We start from the raw sequence: 19,959 nt of genomic DNA on the forward strand, positions 1-19,959 counted from the left end.
TTCTTATGTTCTTATGATCTCTTTTAAGCTTTTGATGTAGTTAATCACAATATTCTGCATTACCTGCTTTCAGAAATAGACCTTGATCAAATTGTTCTAGACTGGTGTGACAATTTTCTATCTTCTCGCTCTTATTCAGTCAATATGAAAGGCTCCAATTCAAAATCAGGACTCTCCATTGTCTCCGATCTTATTTAACATCTACATGAGTTCATTGAAACATTACGATTTGAATACCTGAGAAACTTTACTAACATATGCTGATGATATCTTCATATTACTTGAGGTTGATCCACGGCTCGATAATCTGATATCCAGTATTAACCATTGTATTACCAAACTTTAGTCCTGGGCGACAATGGTACAGATGAAATTAAATGCTGCCAAGACTAAGCTTTTATGGCTTGGCCCAAAGTTAGATTCCCTCCCTTCTATTGTGATCTTAGACTCAGGAGAATCTTTGAAAATTGAGTTTTCCTCGTTAATATTGGGTATTGTTATCGATTCTTCACTTACATTTAAGGACCAACTAAACTCGCTTATTAAAAAGTGTTTTTTCAGCCTCCGTGCTCTGAGAAGAGTGAGAGCACTTTTTCACCAACAACACTTCTCTGTATTGGTTCAAGCAATCAATTTGTCAAGGTTGGATTACTGCAATTCAGTGTATTTGGATCTTTCAAAGGTCAGTCTGCAGAAACTTCAATTAATACAGAACACTGCAGCTAAACTTATTTTCGGTAAAAGTAAATTTGATCACATAACCCCTCTGCTCAAGGAATTACATTGGCTTCCAGTGTATCTCAGAATTCAATTTAAGTGCGTTTGTATTGCATTTAAGGTCCTATTTGTCATTTTTGCCACTTTGATTCCTTGAGACTGGAATGTTCATAGATCTCATCTTGCCAGAAGTTCTCAAAAATTAAAACTTACATTTCGCTCTCTCAGTGGTAAAAACAGAACCTTTAAGAGATTTAGTTATTCTTTTGCTTTTAATTTACCGCTTACATTAAGAAGTTTTGGTTCTTTTGCTTTATTACGGAAAGTTCTGAAAACTTTTTTGTTTGCTAAACATTTTGGAAATTAACTATTTCAGTCTACTTTTTCTTGTCAAATTTATGTATTATGTTTTAAATTATTGTTAACCAAGTCGAGTTCCTCTTGGTTGATGACTCGGTCTATAAACTAAGCACATGCACCAGATTAGCGCGTGCTAGCCAAAAATCTACTGCCTGCTCAAAAGGAGGTGGTAGTGGCTAGCGCGTGCAGCAATTTAGCGCACGCTATTCCGCACGTTAAGGCCCTAACGCGCTTTCGTATAAGGAGCCCTAAGTTTTAGTTTAGTTTACATTTTGGTGGGGGGAGTGCTGAAGGAGGGGGATTGGATTTGGATTTGATTACTCATCTTTCCAGATCCATCCTCAAGATGAGTTACAATAGATTGATGCCTATGCTAGAGGACTTATAATCTAAGTTAATGTCTGAGTCGGTGAAGGGTTAACCCCTGGGTTCTCTATATAGTGCAAATAATTGTTGCTGCTTGGCATTAATTGGCACCCATTTAAATTTGCGTGCACATCTTGCTACGTGCTATTTTATAACAATTTGCACCCAAATTCTATAGCATGCAATCCAAAAGGGTGAGGCCATGGGAGGTGCACTCCTAAAACTTGTGCACAGTGTTCTTGAATACCAGGGATGTGCACCGGTAATTATACCTGGTTTCAGCAGGTGTAAGTCCTGGTGCTGAAATTGGCACTCAGAATATATGGGTACATCATAGAATAGCACTATCTTTAAGTATCCTTTAGAATAGCACTGAGCACCAACCTTTTTGGTACCAGTTTTTGGGGACCATCAGAATTGCCCTTAATGCTGTTAAAACCAATAATAAAACTATACAAAGTAGGGTAAATATAGTCAATTACTGATATTCAATTCATTAAAATGCTATACCAAGAATACCATAACATAAAATTTCTTAAATATTTAATTTATTGATTTCTTTAATTCAATTCATATTCTAAAAACGAACAAAATTTATTTCATCTACATTTAAAATCTACAATAACATGTAATACAAAGTTCTACTAATAACAAAATCATAGGCTGGGGAAAGCTATAGGTACTATCTAAAGCTTTAAAGTAGAGTCCATCAATCAATCTTCAAGGTTCTTAATGGTGTCAAGTTTTGAAGCCATTCAGGCCCAATGAAGCTCACTTAACTTGATGATGAATCAATTAAAGCCCCAATATTTCCTTGAGTAGTAATCTGTAGGCTTTACCAGACCAGTTATTCCTTATATTAATGATCCAATTAGAAATGCTTAATCAGTTCTGAGGTTTTCTCTTCTTAATCCTTAAGTTTTCCAGTTTTAATTACTTATATTCAATCAGCATAAGCCTCCAACTCCAGCTGAGTTTCAGTTGAGTCCATCATCAGGGAGGTTGAAGATATAAGTATTAAGGTAAGATCCATCTTTGGCATTGATTTTCATATTCAGTTTTCTTCCATTTTTCTGCCTCCACCTCAAATCTATCTTTTCAGCTCTTCCTCTCTCCTCCATCCATGTGCACCATATTTTCCCTCTCTTCCCCTTCCCTCCTTCCATGTGCACCATCTCTTCCCCTTCCCTCCATCCCTGTACCACCATTTCCTTCCTCTCCTCTATGCCCCTCCCATTCAGCATCTCTCCCTTCTTTCTCCTTCCCCACTCCCCCGGTTCCACCAAATGTTCTCCCCACCCAGTTCTGAAGGCCCCCTCACCATGAAAACTACATGGTCGCCGGCATGGGAGTAATTCTCCTGCGTTACCGCAGCCTCCTCTGCACCATTTCTTTGCTGCGGTCTGCCCAAGTGGAAACAGGAAATTGCTTTGAAAGGGGGTGGACCACAGTAAAAGAAAGGTACAGAGGAGGCCACTGTAGCGCTGGAGAATTGAACAGTGATGCACTTTTGTCCTTTCATACCTGTTCCCCCCTGCCCCAGACTGCACTTACAGTTCTAGAACATAGGAAGCCAATGCCGACACTGACGCTCTATTGAAGTTGAAGTTGAACGTCTGCACATGCTCAAGGCTTGTTGGACTCCCTTCGAGAATCCCAGAGAAGGCAGGAGTCAACAGGCCTTGAGCACATGCAGATGCTCAAGGCCCTTCACCAGCACAGAGTGTTGGCATCGGCATCAGCTTTCTGAGTCCTGGAACTGTAAGTGCAGTGTCAGTCTAGGGCGGGGGAGCGGGTAGTGGAGGGATAGGAGTGTTGGTCATTGGGGTGGGGGAGGAAGATAGCAATGCCAGTCATCAGAGAGGAGTAAGAACCGGCGTATACTCCTAGCAGCAACAAAATTAAAGTCAGCAGTGGTGTTTCTCATGACACAATGAATGAATAAATTATACGAATTTTCACAAATTATCTATCATGATTAAACTATAAGACTCCTGAGGCAGGCCCTTGTGAGTCGAAACACAATCGTGTTGAGTCCATCGCAATAAAGAGACTGAGCACCAATTAGTCACCTTCGTTATTGTTATTGGTATTCACGTGTGTAACACACGCACATCTGTCCATTAAAAAAGAATAAAAGGTTTCCAGCCACAAAAAGCTGAGGAGAAAGAGGCTGCTTTTGAAGCTTCCCCTGGCTCTCAGCTGCTCTGTCTTACCTTTTCCAGCTTTGCACATATGTGAGAGTTGCTCGGACGAGAGAGACAGAGATTACAATGAACCTTCACACAAATCATTTGCATGCAGTCTTTTTGGTACATTGATTGCTCTTCCACAATTGGCTAGAGAATTGGCCAACAGTGATCCAGTCGGTATTAGCAATTATGTTTAGTGCATCCAAGCCTTAGTGGTTGCAGCTCTGAAAAAATGTTGTTAACCCATAGCTCAGAAAATGCTGAATTTGGTCAGAGCCAAAAATAAAGTTCCTGCAAGTTAAATGTTGAGACATTTTAACAGAATACTAATTCTGGATGTTAGCACCCTTGAATTCTCTGGGAAGAATTTGAAAATGAGGGCTATTAATAGTAAATTTTATTTAATTGGGCTCCCTCCAATTATTCCGCAAACAACTGAAAACTTGGCTTTTTACCAAATTGTAACTCTATCCTCCCCCCTTTTTCTCCTCCCTTCTACACATAAGTTTCATGTAAACCTTTCTCCTTCTCTACCTATTAAGTTCTTGTAAACTGTGTCGAGCTCCATATTCGTGGAGATGATGCGATATATAAACTTAAGGTTTAGATTAGATTAGATTAGATTAGATTAAAATAGAGTGATGAGAGTTTACGTAGTGTAGTGGTTAGAGCTACAGCCTCAGCAACCTGAAGTTGTGGATTTAAACCCGTGCTGGTCCTTGTGACTCTGGGCTAGGGTTACCAGATGATCAGGAAAACACAGACGTCCTCTTTTTAGAGGACTGTCCAGGTTCATGGACAGACTTTACCCCAGCAGTTTGTCTGGCTCTGGCTTTTGTAAAGCCACAACGAGCTCCGACCGCATCTGGAGGGCCTCTGAGCATGTGCAGATGACGTCATACACCTCTGCACATGCTCCAGGCCCTCCAGATGCAGCCAGAGCTCGTCAGGGAAGATGAGAGGAGGGTGTGTGGGGGCAGGGCTGGAGCGGGACCGGAAGCGGAACAGGGCGGGCTGCTCAAACTATGGTAACCCTACCCTGGGCAAGTCTCTTAATCCTCCACTTCCCCAGGTACGTTAAATAGATTGTGAGACCACCGGGATAGATGGAGAAAATGCTTGAAGTACCTGTATGTAGGGTTACCATATGGCTCTAGAACAAGGAGGACGGATTGAGACATCCTGGTTTTACTCTCATTGAAAGTAATGGGAATAAGGAGGATAGACTGAGACATCTGGGTTTAATTTCATTGAAAGCAATGGAAGTAAAACCCGGATGTCTCAATCCGTCCTCCTTTTTCTGGAGCCAAATGTTAACCCTACGTATGTAAACCACTTTTGAGTGTGGTCGTAAAACTACAGTACAAGAAGGTGTTATACAAGTCCCAATCCCATTGGAATGTATAGGACTTCAAGTGTATTTGTAAGGAGGCTTCTGATTGGCTGCACAGGTCAAGACAGGAATCTGTTCTGGTGACAGTTGAGAGAGAGCCATGGACACAGTTGAAAAGGTTTCTGAGGGCTGCTGAGATTGAATCTGATGGGAAAATTTATTGAGAGAAAAAGTGAGCTGAATGTGGCCACAATAAACACTGAAGTGGGTGGAACCTGAAAAGGAAATTTTGTTGCAAAGTCTCTTTGGTTAACTGTAGAAAGGAATAGTTTCAAACTGCTTCCTGGATGCATTTATTTGTTTCCTTTGAGGAACTAATACCAGCTCTTTAAAAGCTGGATTGTTAAAAGATGTCTATATTATTCTCCATAGGGATAATTAATTCTGAGGTTGGTGGTGGTCGCCTTTCTGTTTGAGACAAAGAAGAAAGTTATTTTTTTTAACTGAGCTGAACATATTTGCTTCTGCTTTTAGCCCTTCCCTATTATGTGACCCTTCATTGTTATCTTTTTCTAAAAATTTTGGAGTTCCACCCCCCTCTCCCATATGTGTGAAAATGTTCCTGTTGCCTTTTTTTTTAATTAGCAATTCGCTTTGAAACTGTTATAAGCTTTTGCATCAAATTTTAATAAACATAGGGTATGTGACATCTGGGGCCGATCATTTTTTAAAACCCGCCCATATAAAAAATATTTTTAATACACCCCCCCCCCCCCCCGCCTTTGGTATGCCACTGCCTGAGGAAGAGGATTTTGGTCTCCAAAAGTTAAATTAGTCCAATAAAAGATTACCTTATTTCCATTTTATATTTATCAATACAGCTACAATACTACTTTATACTAAAGCAACAACAAATAAATTTTTTCTACATTTTGTCATCTTTGGTTTCTGCTTTCATTATCATTTCCTCACTCCATACCATCCAGCATCTGCCCTCTTTCTCTGGCCCTTCTATTTTTCTCTGTCTCCACTCCCTCCCCCATGCTCTATCATCTCTTCTCCTTTCCTTCCCTCTTCCCACCCCAACTCACCTCATGGTCTGGCATCTGCTTCCCTTCCCCCATACCCTGTAATCTCTCTCCTCTCTTCTCCTTCCACCTCTCCCTCTCTCGCTATGCTCTGGCATCTCCTTTCTTTCCTTTCCTTCTTCCCAATGGTCTAGCACAGACATGGTAAACTACGGCCATGGGCCATATCCGGCCCATTTAGTGTTTTAAACCAGCTCGCCATTGTGATGTTTACTTCCCCCCCCCCTCCCTTCCTTTCATGAAGCTGATGCAACCAATGGAGCTCCGGGATTCTGAAGCTGTCACGTACTGGGCCCTGAGCCACCTGTTTGGTGGAGATGGGGGAGCTCCTGCTGCTCAGTGTTTCCCTCTCCTGGCCCGGGTTTGCGGCTCTCGGTTGCAGCTGATGGTTTTCCGCAAGACGTTGCATGAGGAAGGGGGAGAGGAGGCCGAGACTGAGTTTTGTGCCCAGCACTGCTGTGCGCTAGACCTTGACTCGGACTAGAGCTGCAGTTGGAGGCCCTGGAGCTGTGGAGCGCAAAGGAGTCGCTGCCCGTCTCCGTGGATTATCCTTGTCTGGCCGAGAAGACCAGTGACACATTGCTGGTGTTGGAAGGGCCCGAGTCAGAGGCAGAGAGCCTGGAGAACACCAGCTGCTCTGAGAAGCTGCTGTAGAAATGGTTCCCTGAAGATCCGCCTCTTTTGCAAGAAAAGCTGCAACGGGTCTGGCAACTTCTCGGATTGGAGGGCGGCTGGAAGCTTGGCTGCCTCAGCTGGTAGCCTGACTGATGTATCTGGGTCCCGCGATCAGGGGCAGGAAGTGTGAAGGGTGCTGGAGGGAGGGGCGGAGGAGAGGAAGAGACACCGAAGGGAACTGGGGAAGAGAGAGTGGGTGAGAAGACACTGAAGGGAACTGGCAGAGAGAAGGCAGACAGTAGATAGAAGGAGTTCAATAAGGAAAAGATGAGGAAAGCAGAAACCAGACAACAAAGGTAGAAAAAAAAAAATAATTCTATTTATTTTCTTTTTTTGCTTTAGGATAAAGTAATATATTAGTTGTGTTGATAAACATTTATAAACAAAACCCTGATGGCTGAACATCTTTCTCTAGTTCAGCAGCCAGAAATTTGATTTATAAAATGACAATTGTACAGAATATTGTTTTTTTATACTTTAATAAAATAAGTTTAGTATAAAACTATTCGAGTCTTGTGTGGATGGGATCAGATGGTTTGTGGGGACAGGACGGGGATGGGGACCAAGCTTGTGGGGACGGGACGGGTCTGGCCCCTCTGCCAAATTTAATAACCCATTGTGGCCCACGAGTCAAAAAGTTTGCCCACCCCTGGTCTAGCATCTAATTCTCCTACCCTTCCTTCCACCCATGCCCTGGTATTTCCCTCCTCTCCTTCCCTTCCATCTCTCCCTCCCCCTCCATGCTCTGGCATCTCTTCTGCTTCCTTTCCCTCCCTTCCCGATGGTCTGGCATCACTCTCTCCTCTCCCTTCTATTCCTTCTTCCTCCCCCCCCAGTTTGATGACTTTCTTCCTTACCCTTCCCTCCCTCCAATCGGGTGCATAGTACAGCATTTCTGTACCCCTCCATGGGTACCTCTCTCTCATTGTCAGGAGCCTTCACAACTCGCTGCTCTGTGCTGGCATCAGGCCTTCCTCTGCTGGGTTCCACCTACTTCCTGCTTCTTTGAAGACAAGATCTGGCAGAAATCAAGGCCAAACAAGCAGAGCAGTGAGTTGTAAAGGCTGAGGCTGCCACTGCTGGAAGGGGAACACCCCCTTTATGATCTGCACTTGGGGCAGTCTACCCCACCCTTGGTACGCCACAGTTAAGAACTATGGGCAGGATTCACTAAAGTCCTGAAATCTATCCGCTTCGTGTCGTATTCATTTCCGAGTCATTGTAGGCGATCGATTCAGTAAAGCTTATCCATGCAAATGATCCAATCTTAAACACGCTGCTATTAGCACTGAAACACTGATTTAACGCACATGTGCACTGTAACCTTGTTGGTTTTTAAGCTCATAATGCATGCGCTAGCTCTTTAGGATTTCACTGCGTAGAAATGGGGTGTGGTTTAATCACGGACATCAGCGGGCTCCGAATACGCCTACTGCAAAGCATTGTTGTCGTAAAAAAGGCAATATAAGGAAGTCTTCTTACCAACTGTTATTTTCTCGTTTCTCTAGCTGTAGCCTCATCTTCCGCAGCATACTCATGTTCCAAAAGAAGCAGATGGTGTAGCCGACGAAAAGTACTGTTAAGTTGCTAGAAGGCACAACAGTTAACAGCTGTTGAATGCGCTGGGATCACGCGCTGTTATATACAGCCTACGAATCACAGGAGGCTGTGTGCCTCTATCAGCCGTGAAGCAGGCAGCAACCACTAGTGACACCCTGACGTCACATACACGCGACAATCCAGCTGGAAGGAAGAGGGATAGCTGGCCCATAAAAGTTTTATTTGATTTTGGATTTCTTTTTGTTATTTGCCATTGATATTTGAAATGTACAATGCGCAAGGAGAGCACGGGGGTTAATCAGCGATTTTCTCGCCATGCGCATTACAAATCTGAGATTCACTCCCGCACTCACTATGCACATTCCAAAAAAATAAAAAAATATATTTCTAACACTTATGTACATGAACGTTTACATATATTTAAAAGTTTTGATATATTTTGGATTTTTGAAGGGGTACATATATATTTTTAATGGGGTTCTTAACATGCATGCGTCAGTTGCTAGGCAGAAATAGTCGGCGAGGATGTAAACGGCTGGTCCTCAGCAGTCGGAACTTTTTGGACAGGAAAGGCCAGTCGGTTTGGACGAAATGGTTTCATGAATCGACACGTTAAGAAATTTACATGCCTTTTTACTCATTTGCATGCGCAGATTGGATCGGGTGTGGATGGGGTCTGGAGGAAGGTTAGTGAATTGAGCCGGAGTCGGAAAGTGAGCGCAAACTGAGCGGTACACGATCGGTTTGCTTAGTGAATCTAGCCCATATATGAATTTTCAACACATGAATTAGATTATTAAATTCTGCCAACAAGTAGATTGTTTTGTACTGTGCTGAGAAACTGCTGTATTTTCTATTCGAGTGTAAGGATTATTTAGGAAAATATACATTGAGCGGTCATCAAATTTTCCTCAGAAAGTGTCAGAGTGAGTGTGGTGTGTAAAGGTTCCTGAGCAGCTGAAGAACTCTAGCTTTCACAAAGTCAGATAGGGATCAGTGATTTTTAAGTAGAAAGGAAATCTAATTAGGGAACCTAATTTTAATTTTGGTTTGAAAGCCAGAAAACCTTAGGGGTTTTTTAGGCATCCTGATAGGCAGGCACATACTAGTAACTCACATTTAGGGAGGAAGCCTCTCTTCTTTAAGTCAGGTTAAGGGAGAACAAGAAGCAGAATTCTAGAGCCAAGACAGATGAAACAAGAAGATTATTCAAGAGACCCTCAAGATAAGTAAAGCCTCAGAACTGCAGAACTGTCAATTTAAAATAAGAGTATTTGATAGCCTATTCTTGACTGTAAACAGGCTGCTGGTTTACCAATACAAGAACTATATTTACCTAGACACTATTACTATTTGGGCAAATTAGTTATAGTTTGAAATTTTGCACAAATTTAGATAGTAAAATCAGAACTGGCCAGTTATGTGAAATGTTAAATGTCATTGGCACTTTGAAATGATAGATGGATTTCTTTGAACTTCTGAGAATAAAACCTTCTGTTTTGCATCTTTACCTATGCCTACCTTATATTGTAGAATATATTGATTCTTTGGTAATTAACGTGGAGGGGCATAATAAAAAAAATACATCTAAGTCTGTTTTGGGACTAAGTTGCTAGTCGCTAAAAGTCCATTCTTGAAATATATATCCAACATTTTTTTGAGAATCATCTACTTATAAGTCCAGCTGTTTGTTCGTCCACACTGCTAAGTCATCTATCTTTATACCCCATTCTTGTCCAAAAATTTGCCTAAGTCAAAAACACCTAGAACAGGACCTTTTGGGCATGGGAGGGGCCAGCAAAGTGATGGACTGGCCACCCAGACATGGCAACAGAGTAGTGGGGCACCTTACAGGGCATTGCTTTGAACTTCACAAAAAGGGTGCCACATAAACATCTCACCCCAACTCCCTTATAGGTCATGGTGAGCCCCCCCCCCAAAAAAAAAAAACCCAAAACCTACTATACCCACCTGTCTACCACCCCAAAAGCTCTCAAGGCTGCAGGTGGCACCTATTTGGCAGTACAATAGGGTTTGGGGTTTTTTTGGTAGGTACACACGTTTCACCATGAATGCACTGATTAGAGTGGCTTATGGGCCTGGGTCCTCCTCTCTATGGTTCATTAGCCCCCCCCCCCCCCAGACTACTTAAGTTACCTCTGTGCAGCTCTACTAGGCTTTCCTATGCCAGGTGCTGATGTTCTATAGGCAGGTATGTACTTTTTTATTCTGATTTTTATGGCCGTGTGTGGGGGAGGCCATTGATCACTGGGGGAGTGTGTGGGGGTCTGTACTTTGTGTCTGCAGTGGTTATTTGGTCACGTTGGATATCTGTGGCATTTAGACCTGTTTTTAGATTGCCTAAGTCACTAGGCCAGTGTATCGCAAACTGTGTGCCGCAGCACACTAGTGTGCCTCCTGAGATTCCAAGTGTGCTGCGGCTCACAGAGGAGGAAGAGAAGAGTTGGCTAGCTGACTTGCCTCTCGCCACGTATCTCCCTGGACTCCTGCCTTCCGCGTCTTCTCCGCACCACGGAAACAGCAGTGGCAGCTCAGTGTGCTTTTAACTTGGCCACGGAGCTGCTGCGAGGATTAATTTAGATGCGGTTTTCATCAACAGCCTCAGAAGTCACATCATTGTAATGGGCCGGCCTAGCAAAGGCCCGGAAGATTAATTTAGGAGGGTTTTTAGACATTTTTATTTTTTGATTATGAGCCCCTTGTTTTCTAAAATTTCACCTGTTTTTGTTATTGTATTTGAAGGTAAAGATTTATTATAATTGTGTTCTTCACTTCTATGGGTGAGTCCTGTTGATATCTCAGTGAATTCACAACTACAAATAAATTGAAGAGAGCAGGATTACTTGTACAGAGCGTGTTGGTTACACCAACTTAGCATTATGTCCTATCATCCAATACATATTTTTCAAAATTGCTTTGATACAAGTTTTATGTTTAAATATGTTTATTAATTTTCAACATGCGTGTAAACAACTGTAGCAAAACACAACTGGATACTTAAATTTATGCACTAACAAAAACCCTTCCCCCCCTACCACCCCATCCCCCAAACAGAAACAAAAATGAAATAATCCCTGAGCGCAGAGAGCCAAGAAATAAGCAAGTTACAAATTCAGTAGTCTACTCCGGGCCATAGGAGTGAGGCTCAGCCAAAATCGCTCCCAAATTAAACTAAATCGTTGGCCAGGCCCAGTTTCAAAATCAGTAAAATGTCTACGTTCCAAAGAGGCATGAATAATCATCAATGACCTCCATTGACTGCAAGTCGAGGCGTCACTGGCCAGCCACTGTGTCAAAATTGCCTTCTTGCCAAGCAACATCGCTCGGGCCACAAAAGCTGAAAGGCCCTTTAGGTTTGGGAGAGGCTATATCATAGAATCCAAATAGTGCTCTGGGAGTCGGGATCCACCACCGACCCCAGAGAGAGGTTTTGATACAAGTTTTAAATCTTTCATAATTATTCAATTGGGTTATCTTGCTGGTAACGTATTCCATAGTTTTGCAGCTTAGTAAAAAAAAAAAAAAAAATTGAATGGATAAAGCTCTAGAAGATTTTATACCCTTACACATTGTGAAAGTCAATTTAAGGTCCAGGGGTCTCAAAGTCCCTCCTTGAGGGCCGCAATCCAGTCAGGTTTTCAAGATTTCCCCAATGAATATGCATGAGATCTATGTGCATGCACTGCTTTCAATGCATATTCATTGGGGAAATCCTGAAAACCCGACTGGATTGCGGCCCTCAAAGAGGGACTTTGAGATCCATGATTTAAACTGATTCCTAGTACCATGCTTATAAGGGGCATTTAATGAAATGTAAAGTAAAGATATTGAATTAAACTAAGCATGTAGAGGGGAACAATTCCTTGGAATATCATCCAAATTGTGGGCTAATTAAAGAACTGACTACTTTTCAGAGAAAAAGGTGAATGCCAGCAGTAGACAATTTTGTGAGATGACTGAAAGGCTTGTCACCACCACCACTGCCATTGAAGGGCACATCTCTGTACTCACGCTAAAGCTCATCTTCTTTATCTTACAGCTTCCGGCACAAAGCCGCATTGGATTCCCACCTATCATGGAAAAGTATGAAAACCTTGGGCTTGTGGGAGAAGGGAGCTATGGCATGGTGATGAAGTGCCGACAGAAGGACAGCGGGCGAATAGTGGCCGTCAAGAAGTTTATGGAAAGTGAAGATGACAAAATGGTTAAAAAAATTGCCATGCGGGAGATCAAACTACTAAAGGTGAGTTACCGCCTGAGCTCATAGGTGAATGCCAAATGAGGTGCATTACTTCTGGTGTATGCCTCTTGCAGCAATGGTATTTAGCCAGATCAGATTTTATGAATGGAACTAAGTATTAGGATTGCTTTTCTGCTTGATTCTCATCAAAAACACCTGTAGATATCGCAATAATAGAGACGCCCTAACTTTTCCCCGTAACATCCCTCTATACTTCTCCCTCCTTATTCACGGTTTCGATTATTCGCGTTTTTTAGCTTGCTGGCTCCTCCCCCCCAAATTATGTCAGCTTGCATAGAGAAATTGCCGATTCCCAGCACTTTCTTCACAGTGTTTTGCTTTTCCTTCAGGAGCAGGCCAGGTTTCCCACCATGTTATTCACGGTTTCACCATATTCATGATGGTTTTTAATAGAAAACAGCGAATAACATATGAAAAAGTTATTTGTGGTTTTTCTGTATTCGCAGGTCTTGTTAATCCCCTATCACAGCGAATACAGAGGGAAAAGTGTACTGTCTATTTTCCAAATGCTGAGTTAATACTGACATTTAGCAGCACTTCCCAATTAGCTGCCATTGTACTTGTATATCAACAGCTTGTCCACTGACCATGAGCTTATCCTGCCTGCTTAAACCATTTTAAGTATCAACTTCTCTGTATTTATTGGTGTTTTCATTGTACAAGTATTATTGTTTGCTAGATTCTCCTGTGGAATCAAATATATAGGTTTTAAGAACAGCACAGAAAAGACACAAAATCGGAGTGAAGGATACAAGAAAAGTCCTGGGAGGGGTGAGAGTATTAGGGGGGAAGTGATATTTTTCTGGTATTTGTCCAATAAGCACCTATTTTCATTTTATTGCAACAGGTGTGTTTTATCAATGTTTATCAGTTGAAACCTAAATTCAGAAACCTTAATTATAAAGGATATATTTTGCAAGTGAGTATGTTAGTTTCCTGGCAGGTATGCATTTCTATCATTACTTTTGGTGTATGTGGCATAAGAGAGACATGTGGTCTCATTTATCAAAAAGTAGAATTAACCAAAAGCATATCAGAGGAACTTGCTGGGGGAGACCCTAAATCTCACTCATTAAAGGTTATCACAACCTTTCAAGGTGAGGCCATAGAGACAGAAGGACTAGAGTAAGGCCTCATTCTCTTTTTCACTGAAGGCACCGTGACCATTACAGAGCTTCTGAAACAGCAGAAGCTAACTGCACCTCTTATTTCACTGATACGGTGAATGCTCCACCCTTTTTAGATCAGAGCTTCCCAAATGGGTGGGTTTTCCATGGGTGCATAATTATTCTGCAGCTCTGTAGGGTCATACAATTCTATTTGGCTGTGATCATGGACTCATAGCCACAAAAAGATTGATAAGCACTGCTTTAGATGCAGACTTACAGTCCTACAGCATGCTAGCTATCTGAGCACTTGCCATCAGGCAGTATTCAGTGGATCTCAGACCTATTTTTTAAACATCCAAAACAAAGAAACATAGAGTATGTAAATATAAAGAAAATAGAATTTTGTTTGATACTTGGAGAACTTTACGTTATGTTAGTAATCTGTCACCAAATCCAATTTCTAAATCATTAAATCAATCCATTTGGCTAAACTCCAAGATTAAAGTTGGCGGATTTAAAATCGTTTGGAAGCATTGGATTATTGCAGGTATACGGACTTTAAATGATGCTGTTGTAAATGGTTCACTGCTTAGTTTTTCACAGTTGCAACATAAATATAGTTTAAATAAATCACAAAATTTTAAGTGGTTGCAATTGAAGCAGGCTATTCAGGAGGGGTTCCCTGAATGGAAAGTTCTTAATACTCAGTATAGTTTGAAATTTCTATGCTTTCAGGCGGATTTCTTGGGTCACCAAGCCGCACAGTGGTATAAAATGTTGTATGGATATTTGAATAAAAAACACAAAACTGGTCTTAGGGATATTTGGAGCATTGAGATTGGGCATCAAATTTCTGCTTCTCAATGGCCACGACTTTGGTCTTGGAGAATAAAAACTGCAAGATCAGCATCTATGAGGCAAACTTGGTTCTTTTTGTTGCATAGAGCTTTTTGGATCCCAGTACGTTTGCAGAAGTTGGATAGCTCTAGGTCTAATAGATGCTGGCATTGTAATTTAGATGCTGGGACTTTAGATCATTTACTTTTTTTCTGTCTCTATATAAATGCCTTTTGGAGGTTAATTTGGTCCCAAATTAATTCATTGTTAGAAAATCATGTTGCCCTATTTTATGATACTATTTTATTTGGTACATCAATGAGATTGAAGAGTCAAATTTCAGCAAATAACAATAAACTTTTGCTAATACTGACGGGGGTTACCATTCAACATATTACTGGGAATTGGAAGGATTATACTAAACTTAATTATACCTTTTGGTGGAATTCAGTCTGTCATATTTATAAAATGAAGAGAGTGCTTGCTATACAGCAAGGAAATTACAATAATTTTAAAAAGATTTGGGGGCCATTGATTACATATTCTAATGACTAGACACTTTAAACACCTTTTTATTATATAGGAATATGATTAGTGTGGGATTGGGATGTATGATATATGTTTCATTGGCTGATTCCTAATAGAAGGGATGGGGAAGGAGGGTTTCTTTTTTATGCTTACTGATAATAATATATAAGAATATCAAGTGATTTGTAAGAATTCTCTGATTAATTATTGTACACTTGTTATAAGATATGAAAATGAATAAAGATTTATAGAAAAAAAAAGAAACATAGAGTATGATGGCAGATAAGGGCCGGCAGCCCAACAAGTCTGCCCACTCAAGAACCCTCCCTCAACAAATGTGCCCACTCTAGAATCCCCTCTCCCACGAGAATCCATCTTTTAAGCATAACTCTATAGCAACCCCATGTGTTTGGCACATTGCTGGCCTCGACCACTTGGCGTGGAAGACCATTCCATCGATCAGTCACCCTTTCAGTGAAGAAGTATTTCCTGGTGTCACCATGAAATCTCCCCCCTTTAAGTTTTAGCTGATGCCCTCTTGTTGCTGTGGGACCTTTGAGAAAAAAGATTTCTTCCTCCACTTCAATGCGGCCCGTGATGATTTGAATGTTTCTATCATGTCCCCCCTTTCTCTGCGCTCTTCGAGAGAATATAAGCGCAGTTTGGCCAGATGTTCCTCATAAGGGAGATCTTTAAGTCCTGAGACCATCTTAGTGGTCATTCTCTGGATTGACTCCATTTTCTTCACATCCTTATGATATTGTGGCCTCCAGAACTGGACACAGTACTCCAGGTGAGGTCTCACCATGGATTTGTACAATGGTAGTATGACTTCAGGCTTTTGGCTGATGAAGCTCCTTATGCAACCCAGCATTTGTCTAGCTTTTGCTGAGGCTTTCTCCACTTGATTTGCAGCTTTCATATCGTCCCGGATGAGTACTCCCAAGTCCCTTTCCGCAGTAGTTTTTGCTAAGTTTTCACCGTTCAAGGTGTATGTCCTGCATGGATTACTGTTTCCAAGATGCATTACTTTACATTTTTTGGCATTAAAGTTTAGTTGCCAAGTACTGGACCATTTTTCCAGCAGAAGCAGGTCCTGCTCCATAGTGTTGGGCCTGGTTGCGCTGTCAGGTTCCTTTGCCCTGCCCACAACATTGCACAGTTTAGTGTCGTCGGCAAATAATGTAATTTTGCCATGAATTGCCTGATTCAGATCCCTTACAAAGATATTAAACAGTATTGGGCCCAAGACCGAGCCCTGTGGCACTCCACTGGTCACTCTTGACGTTTTTTAGGGTACACCGTTTACCATTACCCTTTGAAGTCTGCCACTAAGCTAGTCTTTTACCCATGCTGTCAGTGTTTCTCCTAGTCCTAGCGTGTTCATCTTGTTCAATAACCTGTGGTGTGGGACACTGTCAAAAGCCTTGCTGAAGTCTAAATAAACGATGTCCAGGGACTCACCCCCATACAGTTTTTTGTTACCCAGTCAAAGAAGCTTATCAGATTGGATTGACAAGACCTTCCCTTCGTAAAGCCATGCTGGTGGGGGTCCCTTAACCTCTCATTATCCAGAATCGCGTTCAATCTGTTTTTAATTAACATTTCCATGAGTTTACTCACTATTGATGTGAGACTCACCGGCCTATAATTTTCAGCATCTGACCTGCATCCCTTTTTGTGGAGTGGGATAATGTTGGCAGTTGTCCAGTCCAGGGGCACTTTTCCCTTGCTTAGGGAAAGATTGAAGAGCTCGGCTAACGGTTCTGCCAGGACATCTCTCAATTCTCTAAGTATTCTGGGGTGCAGATTATCTGGGCCCATAGCTTTGTTTGTTATTAGTTTTGATAGCTCGTGGTAGACGTCACTCGCGGTAAATTCCATGTCCTGGAATGGGTCCTCCGAGCTCCCCTTTGTCTGTAGCTGAGGACTGGATCCTGGCGCTTCACAGGTGAATACTGAGCAGAAGTAGTTATTGAGTAGTTCTGCTTTGTCTGCATCCGAGTCTGTAAAGTTGCCGTCGGGTTTCTTCAGGCGCCCAATACCGCTTGTGTTCTTCTTCCTGTCGCTAACGTATTTAAAAAAGGATTTCTCCCTTTCCTTTACCTGCCTAGCTATGTTTTCTTCCATCCGGAGTTTGGCCTCTCTGACTGACTGTCGTTTTAACTTTTCTAGATTTTGTCAGATAGGTTTCTTTAGCTTCCGGCCATTGTGTTTGTTTGTAGATATCAAAAGCTCTTTTCTTTTGCTTTACTAGTTCTGAGATCTCCGCGGAGAACCACTATGGTCTGTTTTTTCTCCGTCTTTTACTCACGGTTTTTACGTATATGTTGGTTGCTTTTTGCAGGGTAGATTCCAAAGCCGACCATAGTACTTCTACATTGTTGGTCGTGTATTGATTTTTGCAGTCACTTGTTCTGAGAGTCTGCATGCAGAACAGTGACTCTTGGAGCCAGCACTTCCTTTTAACCATTGTGCTGCTCTCTCGAGGGCTGATGATCCTGACATCGGTAGTGCACTACCTGTTTTCCACTACTGCTAGATTACTTTGCCCCATGTCACTTGGGAGATATTTTCCATTCAGCTGACTATTCTTGGTGCAGTGTATTTATATTTGGCTCTCTGAAGCTCTTGCAAAATATGTTCCCAAGGTGACAATGCAAGGGAAGAATGTAAGAAGAAATGCAGGTAAAAATGTCAGTCCTGATAGTGCTGGGATGCCCTCAGGATTCTGTTTTTTAGGGTATCATTTTAAACAAAGAACATATTTAGAGATGGCTGCAAAAAAATCAGTCAGTAAATTGCAGCCTCAGGTTATTGGATAATTTTCTCCTATATCAGCATTCTGTATATTTGCTCTAATTCTGCTTCTGAGGCCTATATGAATTTGGATGAATGGAGCTCTGCTTCTCCTCCCTTTTCTCCTGTCAGACTGCAGTGACAATCCAAAAATGAAATTATTACTGCTTTAGGTTGCATATTTCTTTTAATTAATTAATTAATTTAAAATACTTCTAGACTGCCCACTTACAAAGGTTCTAGGCAGTTTACACTAGGCATATATAATAATTAAATCAAAACACAAACATACATAATAATGATAAACATAGAAAACAACTATGAAAATGATATAAAACAAATTAATCATAAATCAGTATTAAGGCCCCGATTCAATAAAAGACACCCACCGATCTAGGTACCTAACAATTTTTTATTTGGCTTAATTGGTGCTGACAATTGAATGTGCCATTAAAAAACAAAAAAATAATTAATTAGCTGCTAGGCGCCTACCACCTCATAGTAGGTGTCTACAGTGAGGCGCCTACATAGAAAGTAGGCATGGTTAGGGGCAGAGTTTGAGCATTGAGTTAGGCACTGGCATACTTCTATCTTAGGTGCCAGTATATTAGGCCAAGAAAACCCAGTAGTTCACAGGTTGCTGTGAAAACCTATCTTTAATACTGAGCCTCTACAACCTCTCTCTTAGAACCAGGCTTATTGAGGGTTATGCACAAAGCCAGCATTCCTTCCCCCCAAGGGTCACCTGTGGAGTCTGATCTCTAAGAAAGTCCTTTGATTAAGCTTTTTAAATAATTAAGTTAGGCACCTAGATCGGCAAGACACATCAATCTTGTCACTTAACTTTAGCCATCTTTTATAGAATCTGTCAGTAAGTGCTCCTGCGTTAAATCCACATTAGCCAGTTAACACTAGCTAGTTAATGCTTCCATATCCGTTCTCCACCAATGATACGCTTCCTCCCACAAATTCCCCCCAAATAAATAACATATGATTAGCATACATTGACAGGCAATTTTTCGCAACATGCTTTATGGCATGCCTTTTCCCCCGTTAGGTACATATTGACACTTAACATGGTTTAATAAAAGTTCCCCTAAATACTTTGGGACTGATATTCAGCCAGCTGCAATGAGCATTTTGCTCACTGTTGATGGAGATATTTCTGGATATTCAAAGATGGGCCCTGCCTGGGCTTCAGCCTTGAATATCCAATTATTTAAGAGCCATCTAACACATAGCCGCTTAAATTGATATTCAGCACTTGAGTGGCCATGGGATAGCGCATAAAGATAGGACAGACTTTCATGCAGTCCCTTTAAGTGACCAAGTATTGACTCCACCCCTGGAATTCCTCCAAATTAGCCAGCTTTGAGTTAGGTGCTAACCATGAATTTTAGTGGCACTTTGCCGGTTAAGTACTGCTGAAAATTAGCTGCTAGTCCCAACTAAGCAATTTAACTAGTCATCAGCTGGCTAAATTGTTTTCCATATCGGCTGGTTTAATTTTAAAATAATATTTAAATGCAAGCTAAATTAAGTTTTTGAATGGTAAGAACTTGCATTCTCCAGCAATTGAGGACTCAGAAAGCCTGAACATTCTAGATCTCTGGCTGGAAGGTCACCAGGGCAGACCGGTCACTGCAGGTTGCAGAAGATAATAGACACCAGGGCCATTGCAAGGAGTGGGCAAGAAAAGTGACTGTCCTGGGTTTCAAGCCAGTGGACACTATCTGTCAAATTTTATATAGTCAGCCTAAAGTTAGACACCTACATTGGTGCACCTAGTCGATGTAGGCACCTTAATTAATTAATAGGCTAAATCAGCACCAAAATTGGCACTTAACACCTCTCAATTGGCTTTAATTGGACTTGATTGAAAGTTAGGCACCTAACTCAAACATAATTCTATAAATGTTCAAAGCACTTACTTAAAAGTGGACGTGGCTAGGGGGTGGATCATCGCCATGTTTTCGAGATAGGCGCCTCTTTGTAAATTAAGCACTATTAGGACTTAAGTGCAAGTATTTAAGCAAAGAAAATTGGGTACACCTAAAACTAGCAACACCTAAGCACACTTAGGCAGCTCTAAACATGATTCTGTACAGTGTAC

General features: G+C 41.5%; 1 protein-coding gene across 6 annotated transcripts in view; it reads left to right on the forward strand.

The window, feature by feature from the left end:
• Nucleotides 1-19,959, forward strand: part of CDKL2 (cyclin dependent kinase like 2) — a 226,498-nt gene that overhangs the window by 19,137 nt on the left and 187,402 nt on the right. For 5 of the 6 annotated variants that reach the window (XM_033960450.1, XM_033960445.1, XM_033960484.1 and 2 more), the window contains exons 2-3: nucleotides 12,352-12,555; nucleotides 13,421-13,492. In XM_033960450.1, the coding sequence (XP_033816341.1) occupies nucleotides 12,388-12,555; nucleotides 13,421-13,492 (240 nt within the window). In that variant the 5' untranslated portion in view covers nucleotides 12,352-12,387. The remainder of the gene's footprint in view (nucleotides 1-12,351; nucleotides 12,556-13,420; nucleotides 13,493-19,959) is intronic. The other variant, XM_033960465.1, reaches the window with a different exon arrangement.

The sequence above is a fragment of the Geotrypetes seraphini genome, chromosome 1 (genome assembly GCF_902459505.1).
Source record: "Geotrypetes seraphini chromosome 1, aGeoSer1.1, whole genome shotgun sequence".
Lineage (NCBI taxonomy): Eukaryota > Metazoa > Chordata > Amphibia > Gymnophiona > Dermophiidae > Geotrypetes > Geotrypetes seraphini.